Genomic DNA, 17,299 nt, shown 5'->3' with positions numbered 1-17,299 from the left:
TGAACCCTGATGGCTGCTGTATGCATTTAAGATTCATCATTTGCTGTGCCTTGATGCACATCACTTCTGGCAGAACAAATGAGTATTTCCCTGATTAATCAGCAGTCCTCAGGGAACTGCTCTTTCTGCACATACATTATGATCATTAAGAAGTCATACTGTCCTGTGCTTTTTGCAGCATATGGAAAATGCAAAGTAAATTGTGCAAAATACACTACGTTTATTAGATACATTTCTCTGTATCTCTTTCAGTTACAGTGTAATTTGGTATCCTGAGATGATGAATGATGTAATTAACTTAATTTTTTCTGTGCTGCCCCATAAATGTTATTAACTCAAACATGCAAGAAGATGGAGATGCAATGGAGTTATTTTTGTCATCCCTGAAGGAAGCCCCTATCATGCACTAACCAGCCCAGACACAGTGCCTGCCTGGGGCATTTCTCCTTGCTGTGTTGTAGGGCTGGCAGTGCCGGTGCTGGTGCCTGCAGCAAAATGGGGAGCTCCCTGCCCAGCTCCCTGCCACCTCTCAGCAGGGTGGCAGGGAGCTGGGCAGGCACAGCAGAGCAAGGATGCCTGAAGCCAGGCTGCACTCACCTCTAGAGTCAGGAAAACCCAGCTGCATTACGGAGTGTTCCTCCCAACAGCATCCTTAGACCCCCACAGACACACAGCAACCTGCCAAACTCCAGCACAGACTCTCCAGAGTCTTTGCCAGGCTCCCACTGCTCTCCTGGCTCGGCCAACCCTACCCACACCTGAAATCTCATAGGAGACAGCTGTGATTGGCAGGACTAGCATAGCTTGGGCCCAGCTGTGACACAGGGGCAGGGCAGAGGGTAGAAACCTTTACTATATTGGAAACAACAGCTTTCACTTTGCAGGCAAATTACTGGTTAAATCACATTTGACAGACTCCAGAGTAATTGCTGTGTGAGCAGCCCGTGGATTTAGGAGGCAGGCGCGACGGCGTTTTCAACTGACAATTAGGTGGCTCATCCCATCAAAGGAAGCGTCTTTTGCCATTGTATGGTGTTGGACACGTAATTAAACAGCAAATGAAAGTGAACAGGTCCCCCTTGCACTAGCAAAACTACTAACTGGTACTGCGCAAGGCTTGTGCTACTGAAACATAGATATTTGCTTTTGGGCCATGGGGTGCATCTCCTGCCTGCCAAGCACGTGATCACTTCTGAAGAGGAGCCATCATGCTCTAGAGAGCATGGAGCAGTTTTCTTTCTTTCCTTTCCTCCATCTTCAGGGTCTGCTTTCCATGGAAAGGAGACTCAGGCCTGCAGGGCGGACAGACACATTTCAGTAGGCACTGATGAGAACAGCCAATGCAAGGCTGTATTCTGTGTCCTGAGCTGTGACAGATGGAGAGAAAAGCGTCCCAGGGCAGGCTGGCAGCAAGACCTTTTACTTTGCTCTGTCTAACACACGTGAGCATCAGCAGATCCTGCTGCCAACAGTTACCGCTTGCTGAGACTGAGCTGAGAGGTGGCTGCACAGGAAAGCAACCATTAAATGCTGCCTGCGTCTCCTCTGCAATCACAGTGCTTGAGTGGCCCTGCCACTCTGAGCTCTGCAGGGCACTTGGAACCAAAATGAAAGGAAATGGGAAACTGTGGCTCCATTATTTCAACGCAGATTGCACAAAAGTTAGTGGGCTGCTAGAGGAAGAGCTTGGTCCTTCTCAGCTGACCTGAGACCTGTGTTCATCTGCAATTATCTTTTGTTTTAGGAACATGAACAGAACCAAACCTGCTGACAGGGAGAAACTTTCACAAATCTTGTCTCATAGAAGAATTTCCACTAATGCTTTTCTCACATGAAAGAGAATTTGTCTGTGTAATATTGTTCCCTGATGGGCTTATATTGATTTCTTTTTTAAATATGAAAATATATGATACAATATTCTTGAAAAATTAGAAAAACAAATCAGTCTGTGGCTCAACATAATATGTCACTTAAAAAATGCTAACTAAAGACCAAGTGCAAGGGAAGAGAAATAAGATTTTTTTTATTACAAGCTAAAGACTTAGCTTAGAAATTAGCTTCACTTCCCTGACCTGTGGGACTGGAGGGCACTGTATTTCTGGCACTTACATGTTAACAAGATCATCTGCATTCCCAGGAGAAACTCAGAATTCATAACTGAAGTTTCAGCAGACAAAAAAAAAAAAAAAAAAAAAAAAAAAAAGAGAGGAGAGTGATTTGCAGTTTCTTTACAAACAACAAACAAATGTACTCAGATTTCCAGTGCACATGTCCCTCTCTATGATCTGGGTCTTCAGTAGTTTGTTTATTAACAAAGATCAATGCTTGTTTTATTTAAGCATTTCGGCTCCCCTTAAAAAAGAAAGTATAGAAAATAAATACATTTCGATGTCAGAAGATCCATAGCAGTGCTATTCTCTGTATTAATAAAGGGAATAATACAGATGTCCTTGAGAGTAACTGTTTCTTACAGAGATAAGATGGTGATTAATGGGAAATTTGTTCTTGCCAGAGGTGGCTATCAAGTAAAGTAAATAAATGGTATGGTTCCATTCTTGCAGTCTACCTACCATAAATATTATTACTCTGGAAATAGGAAACTGTAATACTACTGGCCAATCAAAGGTTCAAGATTCTGAAAACATCCTTGCCCCTTAGGTTATTCTATTGGTGCCATCATTTACTATGATGCCACAAAGAAAAAAAATGGCATAGCAACCAATTCAATTTACTTTTAAAATAATTTCTAGAATACAATGTTATTTTCTGATGGTGTCACTGCACCTTGTCAAAATTAGCTAAATATGTTAACCTTAAGAAATGGAACAGCCTTTATTAAGCTGGATTTTAAACCTGATAAAGCATTAAAAAAAATAAATACAGGCTATGTCCTTTCTAATGCGTTTTTAAGAGATCTGCTTATAGAGTCCTGCAGCAGCTCACCTTCTTCCTAAGCACTCAGCAGGATGCAGAATACTGCTAGGAGGCACCAGTCTCCTGCAGTTCTTAGCATTTGCCTGAAGTTGCACAAGAGACAGAGAATTTTCAGTGCTACCTTAACTGGAGATATAAAAACTCCCCCACAAAGAGGGGGATTCAATCGTCCTCATAGTTTATTTATAGATTTTGTATTTCATGGTCCAGATATATTAACTAAGTTATTCTGTCAAGAAGTATAAATGATGATCATTTGTTAGCTGAACCACTTGAATAATTGTATCAAACTGTAATAAAGTTATTGAAGGGATTTATTAACCTGATGAAGTAACTCATTAAATCCTTTAAATGCATTAATGAAGGAGGAAGTATGGGTCCTTTTGGTATAATTGAAGATGGGAAATTGAGCAGCAGAGCCAACCTGATAAAAATAGTCAGATATCCCAAATCGCTTGTATGTAGCTAGTCATTTTGGGTATTTCTATCACTACTGTGGATTTCTATATTATTTTTCTAACTAAGTGTCTCTGCCTCAGAACTCAAACACTTCTTTTGTTTTACCATGACCTAAAGTTACATGTGTGTGTTTATGAGTTGAGAGCTATAGCACATGTCAGTCAATAATGGGCTTCTAGCTCCATGAAGCAGAGAAGGGACATGAGCCAGAAGCGGCTTTAAGTACAACAGAATCACAAAATGTCATAGTTGGCAGTGCCCATTGCAACCAATGACTTGCTGAGGTAACTATTGACTTGCTCAGGTACCTACAAATTGTGTCTGCAGTGGGAGGTAAAGAGTCTGGAGCCAAAATGTTAGCATTAATTCATTTGCACAGCTGGCAATCAGTACAGGCAACCTCTGCTCAGAAAAGTAGACAGTAGACAGTAGAAAGAGCGTGCATTGACTTAAGAAGGACAGGTCAGAGTGTAGCACGCTGGCAGACTTGTCTGAGGATTGGACCTGGGATGACCTGCAGAGATACCAGGCTGTTTTCAGTGAATTAGCAGTTGCATTCCCATTTCCTATCTGCAGAGCATCTAGGGTTAAGCCACAGGTGATTTTTTTATAACAGTTTTAAAGATTAGGAAAACCACTACAAGCTGCACTTTCAAGTTTGCAGCGTTCAAAAAAAAAAAAAAAAAAACAAACAACCTTCCAAGTATTTACTGTTGGAGGTGCAGCTATAACCGACTTCAGTAGGACGTACCCAACCATATGGCTACAGCTGTGGCACCTGGGCTGTAAAAAGAGGGGAGCCCTGAAGAAGACAATTACTTCCAGCATTACTTGTGGTGCTGCTGATTTATGGTGTGCTGGAATCAGTAGCGTGAAATGAGGGTTGTTACAGAACTGTTTTTTATGATCAGGTGGCAGTACATGTACTTCTGCTGAGTGATGACATTCACAGGACTAGGATGTCTGAGAAACAGAAAACTGTAGTTTCGACCCCTGTCAAAGAGTTTTTATTACGAGATACGAAAACATGCAATTTGTGTCTTCCTGGCAGTTCCTGTGTCCTGGGAAAATGGAAGCTGATCTTTGTAGCTTAAATCAATTAGAAGAAGGATCTAAGATGCCTTTTTTGTTTTAAGCATGTATTTTTCATGGTTGTATTCCATATAAAATGCTGTTCTGTCAGGGATTCTAATCACCATTCAGCCATTTATGTAAAATACATGCCTCTGAAAGAGGTAATGAATGCAATATCCCTGAGGCTTGAAGACTGTTGGGATGTAAAGTGCAACCGTAACGAAGTGAGACGTGGGCATTACTCTCAGGCATCAGACCTCCTGCTACCACTGACTTAGCTGCCACATCGTGCATCTCCGTGATGTGGGTGACAAGATATAGAATGTGCAAAGTCAAAATAAATTCACTGTATGATGCCTTTACAATAAGGTCACCTCTGATGTAAGGCTAGCATTTAATGGCTACCAGCTTCATTATAAATCTGTTTTCATGAGCGTCTGCTCTGCTTAAATTGTGAGTCTTGGGAGAGGTGGAAAAATTGATTTAAAACAGACCTATGAGGTCTGAGCAGGTTGGGAAAAGAAGGGAGCAAATGTGTCATGTCAAATCATGACATTTCAGGTGATCTACACATCACTGCCCATCTTTTGGACCTCATCCGCTGCTCTAAATAGCTATTTAGGAACTTGGAACTGACAGCCAGAGCAGGAGCCAACACCTGCTGCATGTAGGCTGCGCAGAATCTCCGCTTCCCAGGCAAGCTGTCACCTTGGGAGAGACAATATGCTACAAGGAGATGTGTCTGCTCCCTCACTGCTTCCAGCTGCACATGGACCCAGGCTGATACTATTCTTGCTAGGGAATGCATTGGATGGTGAATTGAAGCTGCATTTGTTCTTAGCCAAAAGATTACAAGAAGAAGTATTGAATAATTTTTCAGTTATCAATTTCATTCCCTGCCTGTGCTGGACAGCATGCTAGTTCTGGCATGGATAGCTTAACTAACAGAAGCAAAGCATTTGCCACCTTTATTTCTATCAGTAGAAATGGAGCTGAGCAGCTAACCAATGTGCATTGCTTAGAAAACATGTACCATATTATGTTTACCTAAAATAGAGCAACTGAAATATGCATTTTTATTAGCACTTCTTAATTGTTGAATAAAATTTAATATAGATAAGGGAATGCAGGCACATTGCAGGCACAATACATCCTGAGCATGCTGCTCTCATCTAAAGAATCCAACACTTAAATGTGTCAATATTATATTATTACTCTGCTTCTGTTTGGTGTTCTGAAAGAGATGAAGTGAGCATGACTTCCATTATTTCCATAAATTAAATAGAAAATATAAATAATTATTGGAGAAATTAAAAAAAAAAAAATAGTATAATTCTAATGGCTTTCAAATTAGAGTGCATTTGACAGTCCCAATTTCTTAACTCTCTGAGCCTTGTAACATTCTGTGTAACAATCTGCTATTCTGAGAACCACTAGTTCTTGTCTCTGCCTTTTACAGTCTGCTAAATAGGCTGTATATCTTCTAACCTTGCTGATGACAAAATGCACTCCTTCACCACAGTCCACACAGTGCTAGATCACTTCAGCCTTTTTGAGTAAATGGCACACAACTCTATAACTGCATGATTAGGCCCATAGATTACCAGATTACAACAATAAATCTTCACCATAGCTACCACTCACTTGGCAGAAATACTGAAGTTTCATCATTTGTTCTCATGTAGAAAACATGCTGTGAAACGCAACCTCAAAGGTCACTGGGATGGCATTTTCTTTTGTGGCCCTTAATAAACTTGTAGCTAATGCAGCAATTACCAAGGCCAATTACCCCTATGTTGTCTTCAGAGAATTTCTTTTCCAAAGTCTGGATAGTTAGATTCCACTTCCTTCAGTTAAAATGTAGGGTAGATTTAGCTACACATTTCTGTAACAGGCTGTTTGTGCACTAAGGGCCTGCCTGCATAAGGAAGCTATGCCAACAGAACTTGAGTGGGGTATTAAGTGGTACTAAAAAGATTTCTGAAAAAAAGGTGTGTGGGCACTCTTATTTCAATGTTAGTTTTATTTAAAATAACCTCTTCCTGTTCCACCTCAGCTAAATACAGATAAACTGAAACGCTATAGTAATATTGTCCAGCTTTTTACATACATATATTTCTCAGTAGTTTTGCATATATATACATATATAAAAATATAAGTTACTATATCTGATGCAGTACCTCAGCCTGCGAGCTGTAGTAACATACTTAGCATTTATTTATACACAGACTGAAACATTGTACAAACCAGTACATATCCTTTGTTAGCTAAGAAAGGATTTAGACATGCTACGTAGCTTTCTTTATAACCACATTTATCTTATAGCTGTGAAGTTCTAACTTGTGAGTTGCACCATTTAGAAAAGCTAGAAAAAGAACTGGTATAATCTACTTATTTGGCAGCAGTCCAGGAGTGATACATGTTCTTCAAATCACAACATGTTTGACTGAAATGAAGCCAATGGAATCATTCTTTAAAAGGAAAAGAGCTAAACTGTAATATGTTAGAAGTGACTGTATCATTATAACTAGTTCCAGGTCTTTGTTCAGAGGGAGACAGCTTCATTTTGATACCAAGTATATGGACATTATTATCACTTTTCCCTTCTCTCCATTTTGCTTTCTATGGAGAAAACAATTGCTAGGGCTGTTTTCAAAAGTTTGAATTATGGGTACCTGACTTGCACCTGCTAGTTCTGTAGAGGAGAATGGCATTTAACAGTGGTCTCTGTTTGCCTCACCCCTCAAATATTTTGTTTCCATCACAGCAAGATTTTGTCTGCTTTAGTTTTATCTTTAATAAATCACTTTTCCAACCATTTTATTTATACTTAATTGACGTTTAAAATGAGGCCTGCTGATCTTAGATGTATTTCAGCTTTCACCAAATTTAGTCTAGGTAATTCCTCCTCTTCTGAAGTAGCCAAAGGAAATTGCTCATCTGTGGATAGCCCCAAAATGCCTCTTGGTTCTGCTTGTAGACTCATGTGCAGCTATTACCATGAAGAACAATTGTGACCTTGGATTTTATTTAGCATTGTCTTAAGGCTTCCAGTTGGTAGAAAAGACTTAAATATATCTCATTTTTGTACAGGGGAACTTGCACCATGTACGTACAAAATATCCTAAATGTAGTGACCCTTCAGGCATGCCATAAAAATATTTGCTAGGGAAGAGTGCTGGAAATTACTAAAAGTAGCCTAGCCAGTGCAGTAGGAAAAGATGATGCCTTTGAAGATTTCTGGCTGATTTACTGGTTAAAGGTTTTTCTCAGTGCAGCTCAGATATTAGCTGTATTTCTGGCTTTGTGTTAGGGTGTCTGTGTCTTTGGATCAGCATCTACCTTCTTATTTAAAATTATATTAGTAAAATCAAATAAACATAAAGAAAAAGCTTAAGAGGAGCTAATAAAATTATTAGAGAACACTGTATAAACCTGAGGAAATGTTACTCAAAGTCAACTGAGTGTGCCTAAGATGAACTGCCAGCTTTAAGAAGAGAGACAATGTATTATATGTAAGAGGAAACTTCTTGATGAGATGAGTGAGAAAGTACAACTGCTTTGGTAGATTAAGTTTTGTCAATAAAAATTTTCCAAGAATAGATAAGATGGTAAAGTAATCTTTAACACATTTGGAAGAATACTCTTACTCGCATAGGATTCAGCCCTAACTCTCATGATTGATAAGAAGTCCTACACTCTTGAAACTAAACCATAATAGTTACGAGTATCAGGAATATAATTTACTCCTAAAGTAAGAAAATTAAACTTCTAAGACCAAATAATCTTCTTACAGCAGGTAATTCCAGGAAGATAATTCAGGCACACAGCATATTTTACTACTTGTAATCATTGTTACACATCATTTAAACACATTAACAAATACAATAAAATAAAACAATACACCCTCCGTTGTTCTTTTTGATCTTTATATCTGTGGACCATTTCCATCTCCAGTTCTTTTCAGAGTTTAAACATTAGTATGGAAGGATACACATAATCTTAACCAAGTATTCACACTCCTGCCTCACGATACAGAAAGCTGTTAAATTATTTGTTTCATATCTTGAAAACTCCAGCAGTCTTTGGGAAAGAAATGGAAATGGAAATAGCCATTTTTTTGTGCATGGTATTTAAGACAGTTGTACATTAGTGCCCTCTGCACATACTGTAGAGAACTGCATTATTTCTGGTTTAAAATTAAATCAATCACAATGTGTTGTCCTGTTAAATACTTAAATAGTACTTCAGAAGATTAATGAAATAAATGAACCTGTGCAATGACAAAGAACTAAAATTTATTGTATTTTAAAACAGCAGAAAATGCTGCTTTTCCCTGAGTAGTAATGATATTATTTCAGTATTATTTCCAATTATAATTTAAAACTTTTTGTATAGAACACTCTGTGTTCTCCATAAAAAGGACTCTAATGATAACCTGTTCCTTATAATGAAAGTTATTTTATTTAGAAATTGACAAATTCACGTAGGTTGTTTGTGGGTTTTTTTGTTGTTGTTGTTGTTGTTTTTTTAAGAGGAAAACATTTTTAAAGTCTTGGTTGTGCAGCAGGTAACAAGAGCACAGCCTTGTCTAGCAAACCCTTCAGAGGAGAAACTGTCAGTTGCCATCTGGCTGCAGGACACAAGTGAAGTACAGAGAACAAGAGAAGAAGAGTGTCGTGGTTTAACCCGGCTGGCAGCTAAATACCACGCAGCCGTTCGCTCACCCTCCCCCCTCCCTCTCTGGGGGAAAATAATATAATATAGAAATATTATATTATATATAATAATATAATAATAATAATAATAATAATAATAATAATAATAATAATAATAATAATACAATGATGATAATAGTACTACTACTAATAATATGTACAAACAAGTGATGCACAATGCAATTGCTCACCACCCGCTGACCGATGCCCAGCTTAACCCCGAGCAGTCCGGCCCCCTCCCCCCGGCTAGCCACCCCTATATATTGTTTAGCATGACGTCAGATGGTATGGAATACCCCTTTGGCTAGTTTGGGTCACCTGTCCTGGGTCTGTCCCCTCCCAGCTCTTACTGCACCCCCCAGTCTGCCCGTTGGCAGGACAGAGCAAAGGCTGAGATGTCCTTGGCTTAGTATAAGCACTGCTCTGCAACAATTAAAGCATCGGGGTGTTATCAGCATTCTTCTCATTCTAAGCCAAAACACAGCATTCCACCAGCTACTAGGAAGAAAATTAATTCTGTGCTAACTGAAACCAGGACAAAGAGTGAGACTGTAACTTTTTGTCAGGGCAGAAGGTTAGAAAGCAGAAATTAAAAGTGACTTACAGTTGACTCGATGCACATGGACTTGACTATAAACTGACTTGCATTCAACAGTGGCTGTTGGTGGTGGCCTGTGAGAACTCAGGTGATGATGTCCTAGCGATAACAAATACCATGTGTTAGATACTAAAATAAAAAAAAATAAAATGCATGTTTCTAACAAAACACAGTAGTTTATGGCAGATAAGTGTCAAAAAACAGTCTGAGGAACCAAATGATCAGTCAAACCATGTTAAAAAAAGAAATCCAACCATCCATTTTACCAGCAAGTCTGCTCTATATTCCATATGCTTTATATTGTAGAAGAAGCCCAAATATGTTGTCTTGCCTTCTCATGATCTTCTATGGCAGTGGGATTACACTTTATATAATGGTAATACACACTCACTGCTGTAGTCTGACACCTTTCAAAGAGATGTTTGTTGTTGGAAAACCGTGCAGAGGCATAAGTGCTATATGAGGTGCCTAAATGGAGTCCCACTGTTTCTTTGTGTGTTCTCCCAGCTAACTGCACTGCTGATAGACAGCACCATTAAGCAGTCATTAGCACCATGTCTGAAAGCTTGGCTTCTGCTGATAATAACAGGCTATTCAATATTTTGAGCCTTTGTAAGAAAGAGGGCACCTAAATGAGAATAATGAGGCCATTCTGTGACATGCCTGAGGATATGAAACCATGAGTAACTTTTTAGCCCATTTGATATGTGAGCACATTACACTCAACTGTCACAGATTATTTCTATCGTTACAAAAAATATATATATAATAAAAAAAGCTTCTTCTATTAAATCAAACTATAAAAACAAAAACATCAGCACCAAGTAATCAAAACATTAGTGTCACTGTAAAGCACAACCTTCAAAATAACTCTGTAGCTGGGTTACCCAACAAAAAAGAAAACATATACACGGACAGATTTATGAAGTAGAGCAGGAGGGCTGAGATTCTGTCAGAAAAACAGCAAATTCTAACAGCAAAGTTTAAAGGGATTTTATGATAAAAAGATTACTTCCAATTGTGCATAATGACTTGTTCAGCTGAATGAGATGTGTGGATTATTTTGGCTTTGAAAAGGTGAATGAACTGAAATTTTGCTATTAGACCTGATTCTTGCTTAGAGAAGATTCTGTTTCTCTTAAAACTCATTTGCTTTCCTTTGCAAATGGCCCTAGCATTTTACAGAAGTTTTTCCACCATATGGCTATTTCAAGATTTTTAATGCAGTCGTGCAGTGTGGGTTCTGAGTGGGTCTATGCTGCAAATCCACTTTACATCACAGCCTTTTCAATAGTATGTTGTTCCACTTCCCATCTGAGCCCACAAGCAAATGCTACAGCCTAAATAGTTTTATGGGTTGATACCAGTTTAGTATACAGCTCAGCTTAGATGTTTAACATTCAAACTTTACAATAACATTAGGAAAAGTCCTCTGTTTGTTCACCAAGGTTGCTTTCTATATTCCATTACACAGAGATGGTACTCTATGATAATTTTCTTGGCCATGCAAGTGTGCCACAACTTTTTAATGAACAAAGAAAGCGTGCTGGCCCTTAGCTCTTTTTCTTCTTTTGGGAAAGCTCAGTGACCTTTGATAGATAAGAAGGTTGTGTATGTGTCTAGTTTAGCTTCATTTTGTATTTATTTTTTGTGTTGTTTTAAGTGGTCTAATATGTGCAGTTAAGGTAGCTCTGCATAATACAACTAATTTCTTTGTATTTAGCTTCAGTTTCTGTATGTTTGTTTAACAGTAGAGTCTGAGCACACAAGCACAGCTGCTAAGAATTGTACAGTGCTCAGCATCTTGGACTCCCTCTGGTTAAATGTCATGGAATGAAAGGCATGCGCTGAAGATGTTGGCTGGGCTGGGAAGGACCTTGCATGTAGCACCGACACCTTCATACACCTTAAGCCTGGAAAGAGGGGAAAGCCACTTTGTTCTTTCCTTGTGAATCAGTGTAACCTTACCATTCACAAAGGTGATGAAAGGGAATTAGAGTGGGTGTGGGAGCAAGGGAAAAGCACCTGCTCTCAGAGAATTCCACTTACTGGCAGGCAGTTTCTCTTTGTACCCTTACAAGAGTTACCCTAGAGGGAAACAGACTTGCAAGTTTGCCTCTGTTCCAGTTTCTCTCCTTTTAAGTTCTGTTTTCATGGTCTTACTGTTTTTTACAAGGATTAACTCAGTGGTTCCACTTAGACTAGAAGAAAAGGTTTTATTCAAATTATTAAGGGACATTACAAGCCGAGCACGTTAAAACTTTTGAGGTCAAGTAGCCTACAAACTTACTAAAGTTTTTTTAATTAAACAAGATTAACGACTGATTGTTGTTTTTAGTGGATAGTTCTAAGACTTAGCCTCTCCAATATTATAATTGGAGTAATATGCACATGCCTTACCTTAAAGGCAATTACAAATTCAGAGAATAGTAAGTAGTATTTGTTTTGTCATCTTAATGTTTCATTAAATATTTGCTGGTTATGAATTATCTATTAGCTCAAATGTAACAGTTAATTCTGGTTACCACTATTCCTGAATTACTTATACACCTTGAATTTGAACAAAATGCTATTCTGGAAGAACAGAAGTTCGGAATAGGGTCTGCATCATAATTATCCTCCTAAAAAGCATAAAATAAAGCCTTTTAAAATACACTACAGATTTTAAATACAGCAGTAATTCATTAGCACAAAATAAAGAAAATTAAAATAATAATTTCTCAGTGTTCTTTTAAACAAGAAGAATATACAATGGCTGGGATGGCATAAGCCTTCATATTGGCCTCGGTCAGCCCCTCTTGACTTCCAAGGTGGACAAAACCAGGCCCTGAGCATTGTACCTGGAGTATTATAATGCATCTCTATCAGAGCCATGATTTACACCTTGACAGGCTTATTTTCAAAGCTGGAAAAGTAGTTCTACTGTTCATTAATTGCATAAACCATGATATTTAAATATATAACGTATTCACTAAAGACTAAAATCTGCGAAGTTCTATTAAAAGCTAACAGGTAATACACACTGTAATTGCGGGTGGCAAGTCTGGCTTTCAAACATCAAGAGATAGCTTAAGCTTTGCTTGCATTTTAGATACATTTCCTCATTATACACTGGATTAATCTGCTAGTGTATTTGGCTTTAGGAAGTAAAAAACTTGCTGCTTTCCTCTTACTTTAAATTTGTGCATTTACACTGAATCTCCAGATTCTACAGCACGTCTTGTTATCTTCACTCTATGGTTTTAAACCCAAGCTGTCAAAACTAGATAACATGGAAACTTTAGGTCTTAATTTTTAGGTCTTTAATATTCAAATTTACAGAGAAAATACACACACACACACACACACACATATATATATATATATATATTCTGAAAGATTCCAATGCTCAAATCCAAATAAAAATAAGACAAATTATATTTTCTTCACCTCACAATCTTTGGGTCAAATGCAGGATTTTTTTTAAACAAATTGAGTTTTTAATACTGAGAATAATAAGAAAGTGCTTACATTATCAGAACTTAATCAGCAGCATCTGAAAAAAAATCTATTTTATCTCTTTCATTGAAAGTTTTTATTTGGGAGAACAAAGTAATTGTTTTTCTCAAGTCTGAAAATGCTATTGAAAAGATAATCAGGCTGGTTTGGAATCTGCAGTCTTAGGATATCTTCTCCTCTGGATTCCATTATATCTGAATCATCTTACTTTTTTTAAATGGTCTGTATTACAGAAGTTACATAATGGGCAACAGTTCTCATGAAAAAATATCCCAATGCCAACTTGCTGCCATGTTATGACACTGCTGTCCATCAGAGGTAATTATGAAAAGGAAAACAATATGACAATTGGAAGGTTCTTTTTTAAGCTATAACTTTTCCCATTGATTTGAACATAACATTTGCCTTTCTAAAACAAGGATTTTTTTCAAAGGAATTAAATGTTCAATAATAACTGTGTTTTTCTCCTCTTCTCTAGTGTTCATAATGGCTTCTGGGCTTTTGGTTTACCCTTTTGGTTTCAACTCTGCTACTGTGAAGAGATTCTGTGAGAATTCAGACATCTACTATGCAGGAGACTGCCAGATTGGATGGGGGTATATGCTGGCAATTGTTGGGGTCATGCTGTCTGTCTTTTTACCATTCTTTGCAAAATATGCACCAAAAGAGCACATATCTCCAACTCCAATACCTACTATTTTATAGTATTTTATTACTGTTTAAGAACAGAATATTCCTGTCTACAGGCAATGGGCAGAATTATTATAGCACTTCCATTTAGCTGTATTGCTAAAAAGAAGGGGGAAAAAAAGGAGATGGGAGAGAAGGTCAGATTCACAAAGACCAAAAGTGCATTGATAGTCTTCCGTACGTATAAGTAGCGAACACTCTGGAATTGAACTAAGATTAATCAGCAGCCTTTTTACTGCTCTAAACATACAGTGGCATAATGCCTTAGACAAAAAAAATATATCTGTTTATCCTCAAAACATCTGTCTACCTCCCAAAGTTTCATTTGTGTCTCAAAACCGTAAGTCTTTTGAAAGCTTCAATTCACTTTTTATATATTATTAAATGTCAAAACTTTTATGAACCCAATAGTTTTAAAACCAATAATGATATTTTGTTATAATTATTTTGATTAGTGAAAAAAGACTACTAGTAGCCATGGCCTAAAATTAAGCTTGATAACTAAAAAGAATTGTATACAAGAAAAAGTTTCTTTTTAGTCTATATGTATTAGTAATACTTCCATATTGTAAATTGTCAGCACACTTTTTAATACCAATCTAATCTTCAAGATTTACAGTCATCTTCATTAAGATAAATTTTAGATGACTTTTTTCAGAGAGACAGAGAAAGTGATTTAACTACTTCTAAGGGCTCCATGATGATACAACAGGTTACCAACTGAAAAAAAAAATCCACATTTCTTAGGATTGCAACTTTATGTGGAATTTTACAAAATGACTTGAACTATGACAACTGTAAGTTTTTTGTTGTTGTTTGTTTTTAAGGCTGTAAAGAAAAAAACTGTGTTTACAAAACGTATGTGCCCTATGGCCCTTGTATGTAGTGACAATATTTGCCAGAATTAACTAGTTTCTAATATTTCCATTCATATTAAGATCCCACTATTGTAAAAAACAACAACAAAAAAATGCTACTGAACACAACAAATATGACGAATCTGATTCTGTGATAGAACTAGCACATGGACATATTTCATGGACTTGTATTTGAAATCTGTCTAGTTTCCTCGGTAGCATTGGATTCATTACTATCAAAGATTGAAATAAGTGCACTTGATCGTCTTAAACAAAACATTGGGTTCTAATCTCACCCTACTATTATGTTTTTCATTTAAAATCTGAATTTTAATTCTATTTTCTATATTTTATTTTGTATTATTTATTAACAAAAAGATAGATTATATTTAATTCAGAGCTGTACTTCTCAGTTTTTTATTTTGGCAAAAAACAAGTGATCAAATTTATTATTTTTCACTTAAGTGAGCCCAACTAATTCCTGAATTTAGTTTGCCTTTTTTTTTTTTTCCTAAATGGAAAGTGTATATGAAGGGACAGAGAGACATGTTGAGGATGTATAAGAAAATGCAAACAGATTGAACAATCACTGTGTTATTTTAATACGTCAAAGACTTCTACAGTCTAGTTTACATTCCTCAAACTTATAAACTTCAATGGAACATTGCATTATTTTTCAAGATAATGGTCTGTTGTTATGTTGTCATGCACTCTAAAGGCAAATTCTGCACATAAACTTCGTAAGTTCCATTACTAATCTTTGAATACAGATTTCGAAGTAGAATTAAGTACATTGAGAATGAGAGCACTATGGTTTTGCTCTTACTAAGGAATTGTATCTTCCAACTATTTAATAAAGTATGTTGAAGGAATGTCTCTAAAATAAGCAGAAGAGATTGCAATCATTTCTGTATAGTAATGTGCTTTTCAGTAATGTCTTAAACTTTTGTTTTAAAAGAATAGCTGAAATTGATAATTTTCATATAAAAGTCAGAAAAGTGAGGAATAACAAACAACAGGTAAGGTCATCACCACGAAGTAGAGAGAGACAGAGAGGCAGGCTTTTCTTTCCTAACCAACCTGTGCCTTTACACTAGTACCATTATACAAGACAGGATCAATATGGATAAAAAGATCAACAACTGAAAAATGTTAAGTAATGTGTATAAACTGTATTATGTAGGTTTTTTTCTGTTTTGTGTAATGTTTACGACTGTTACTTAATGTTTCACTAGAAAAGTGATTTGTTAGTGTAAAGTAGAAATATTTTTTCTTGCAAAACTCTAAATACTGGAAGTAAAATTAATTTAGATTTTTATTAACATCCATAACATACTTAGTAGACACAAATGATCTATTCCTATCATTGTTTATTAACATAACTTTTACATATGCAGAAGTGGAACCATCAGTCAATCAACTGAAATCATTAGAACTACATTTGTGTGATATTGATTACACACATACTTGCAGGTCTGGTCCCATAGTTCAAGCTTCCTTTGTAACTTTGACTTACTTTTATAATGGAGTCCTACAAGATACAATGCCACTGTACCAAATCCATTACTTTTTAAAACTCAAATTCTTCTGTTGTGAGCATTGTCAAACTCTACTTTCTGCAATATTCTTCACCTTTTATGAGTTAAACTAATGCTTCCATTTGGAACTTTCTTTAATATTTTATAATATATAAAGGAAATCAAGTATATGTATATCACCCGTACAACTGGATAGCCAAAACTTTACTTTAAAAATCCGTGCTCAGAACCAGCTCAGCACAGAACAAAGAGATGATGATGGAAATGATTCTTACTACAGTTAATAAACTAAGTTAGTGACTTTAGCTCCTCAACTGACAGATTTAGAGGGTGTTGCTAACAATACATGTGCTAACACTGACAGATCACTTTTTTAAATAAAGACTGTCTGCGAGTTAAACTGTGTAAAGCGTTTTCTTGTTAAAAGTCAAAAAATTTCTGGGATCAGGTTCAAGTTTTATTCTAAATATATATAATTTTTTAAGTGTAACTAAAAGCTGTATTTTCCATTAATGTGTTTCTGCGTTGATTAGCTGGCTCCTTTTTAGAATATTAACTGTTTTCTGTATTTGACTTGTTGGATACAATATTTCAATTATTTTAAATGTGAAATTTCCAATTGCCAACACTGTATAATAATAAAAAAAAAAATCACACTGTTCAGTATTTTGATATCTTATTTTTAAAATAAATAAATAAAACAAACAACAAACACACAAACAAACCACACACAAAAAAAATAATTCCCAACAGATTTGGTACAAAGCTATTGAAGTAAGGAGAAAAAAGGAACAGAAACAGCAGGAATAATCTATGAAAGTCAATGTCTGAAGGCTAAGACACATAAACATATACACAGTCCCTCAGATGATGTTCCTATGGCAAAGGAAAGGAAGTTCTGTGTTTAAGTAGTTATTTCTCTCCAACTTCCTA

General features: G+C 36.5%; 1 protein-coding gene across 1 annotated transcript in view; it reads left to right on the top strand.

The window, feature by feature from the left end:
* LHFPL7 (LHFPL tetraspan subfamily member 7) overlaps window positions 1–17,269 on the top strand; it is a 64,889-nt gene extending 47,620 nt beyond the window's left edge. The window contains exon 3 of the mRNA XM_082776644.1: window positions 13,760–17,269. Within this exon, the coding sequence (XP_082632770.1) occupies window positions 13,760–13,986 (227 nt within the window). The 3' untranslated portion in view covers window positions 13,987–17,269. The remainder of the gene's footprint in view (window positions 1–13,759) is intronic.
* The last annotated feature ends 30 nt before the right edge of the window (window positions 17,270–17,299 follow it).

The sequence above is a fragment of the Aythya marila genome (assembly GCF_965140915.1).
Source record: "Aythya marila genome assembly, chromosome: 20".
NCBI classification, from domain to species: Eukaryota; Metazoa; Chordata; class Aves; order Anseriformes; family Anatidae; genus Aythya; species Aythya marila.
This window is presented reverse-complemented; position numbering and strand designations above follow the sequence as displayed.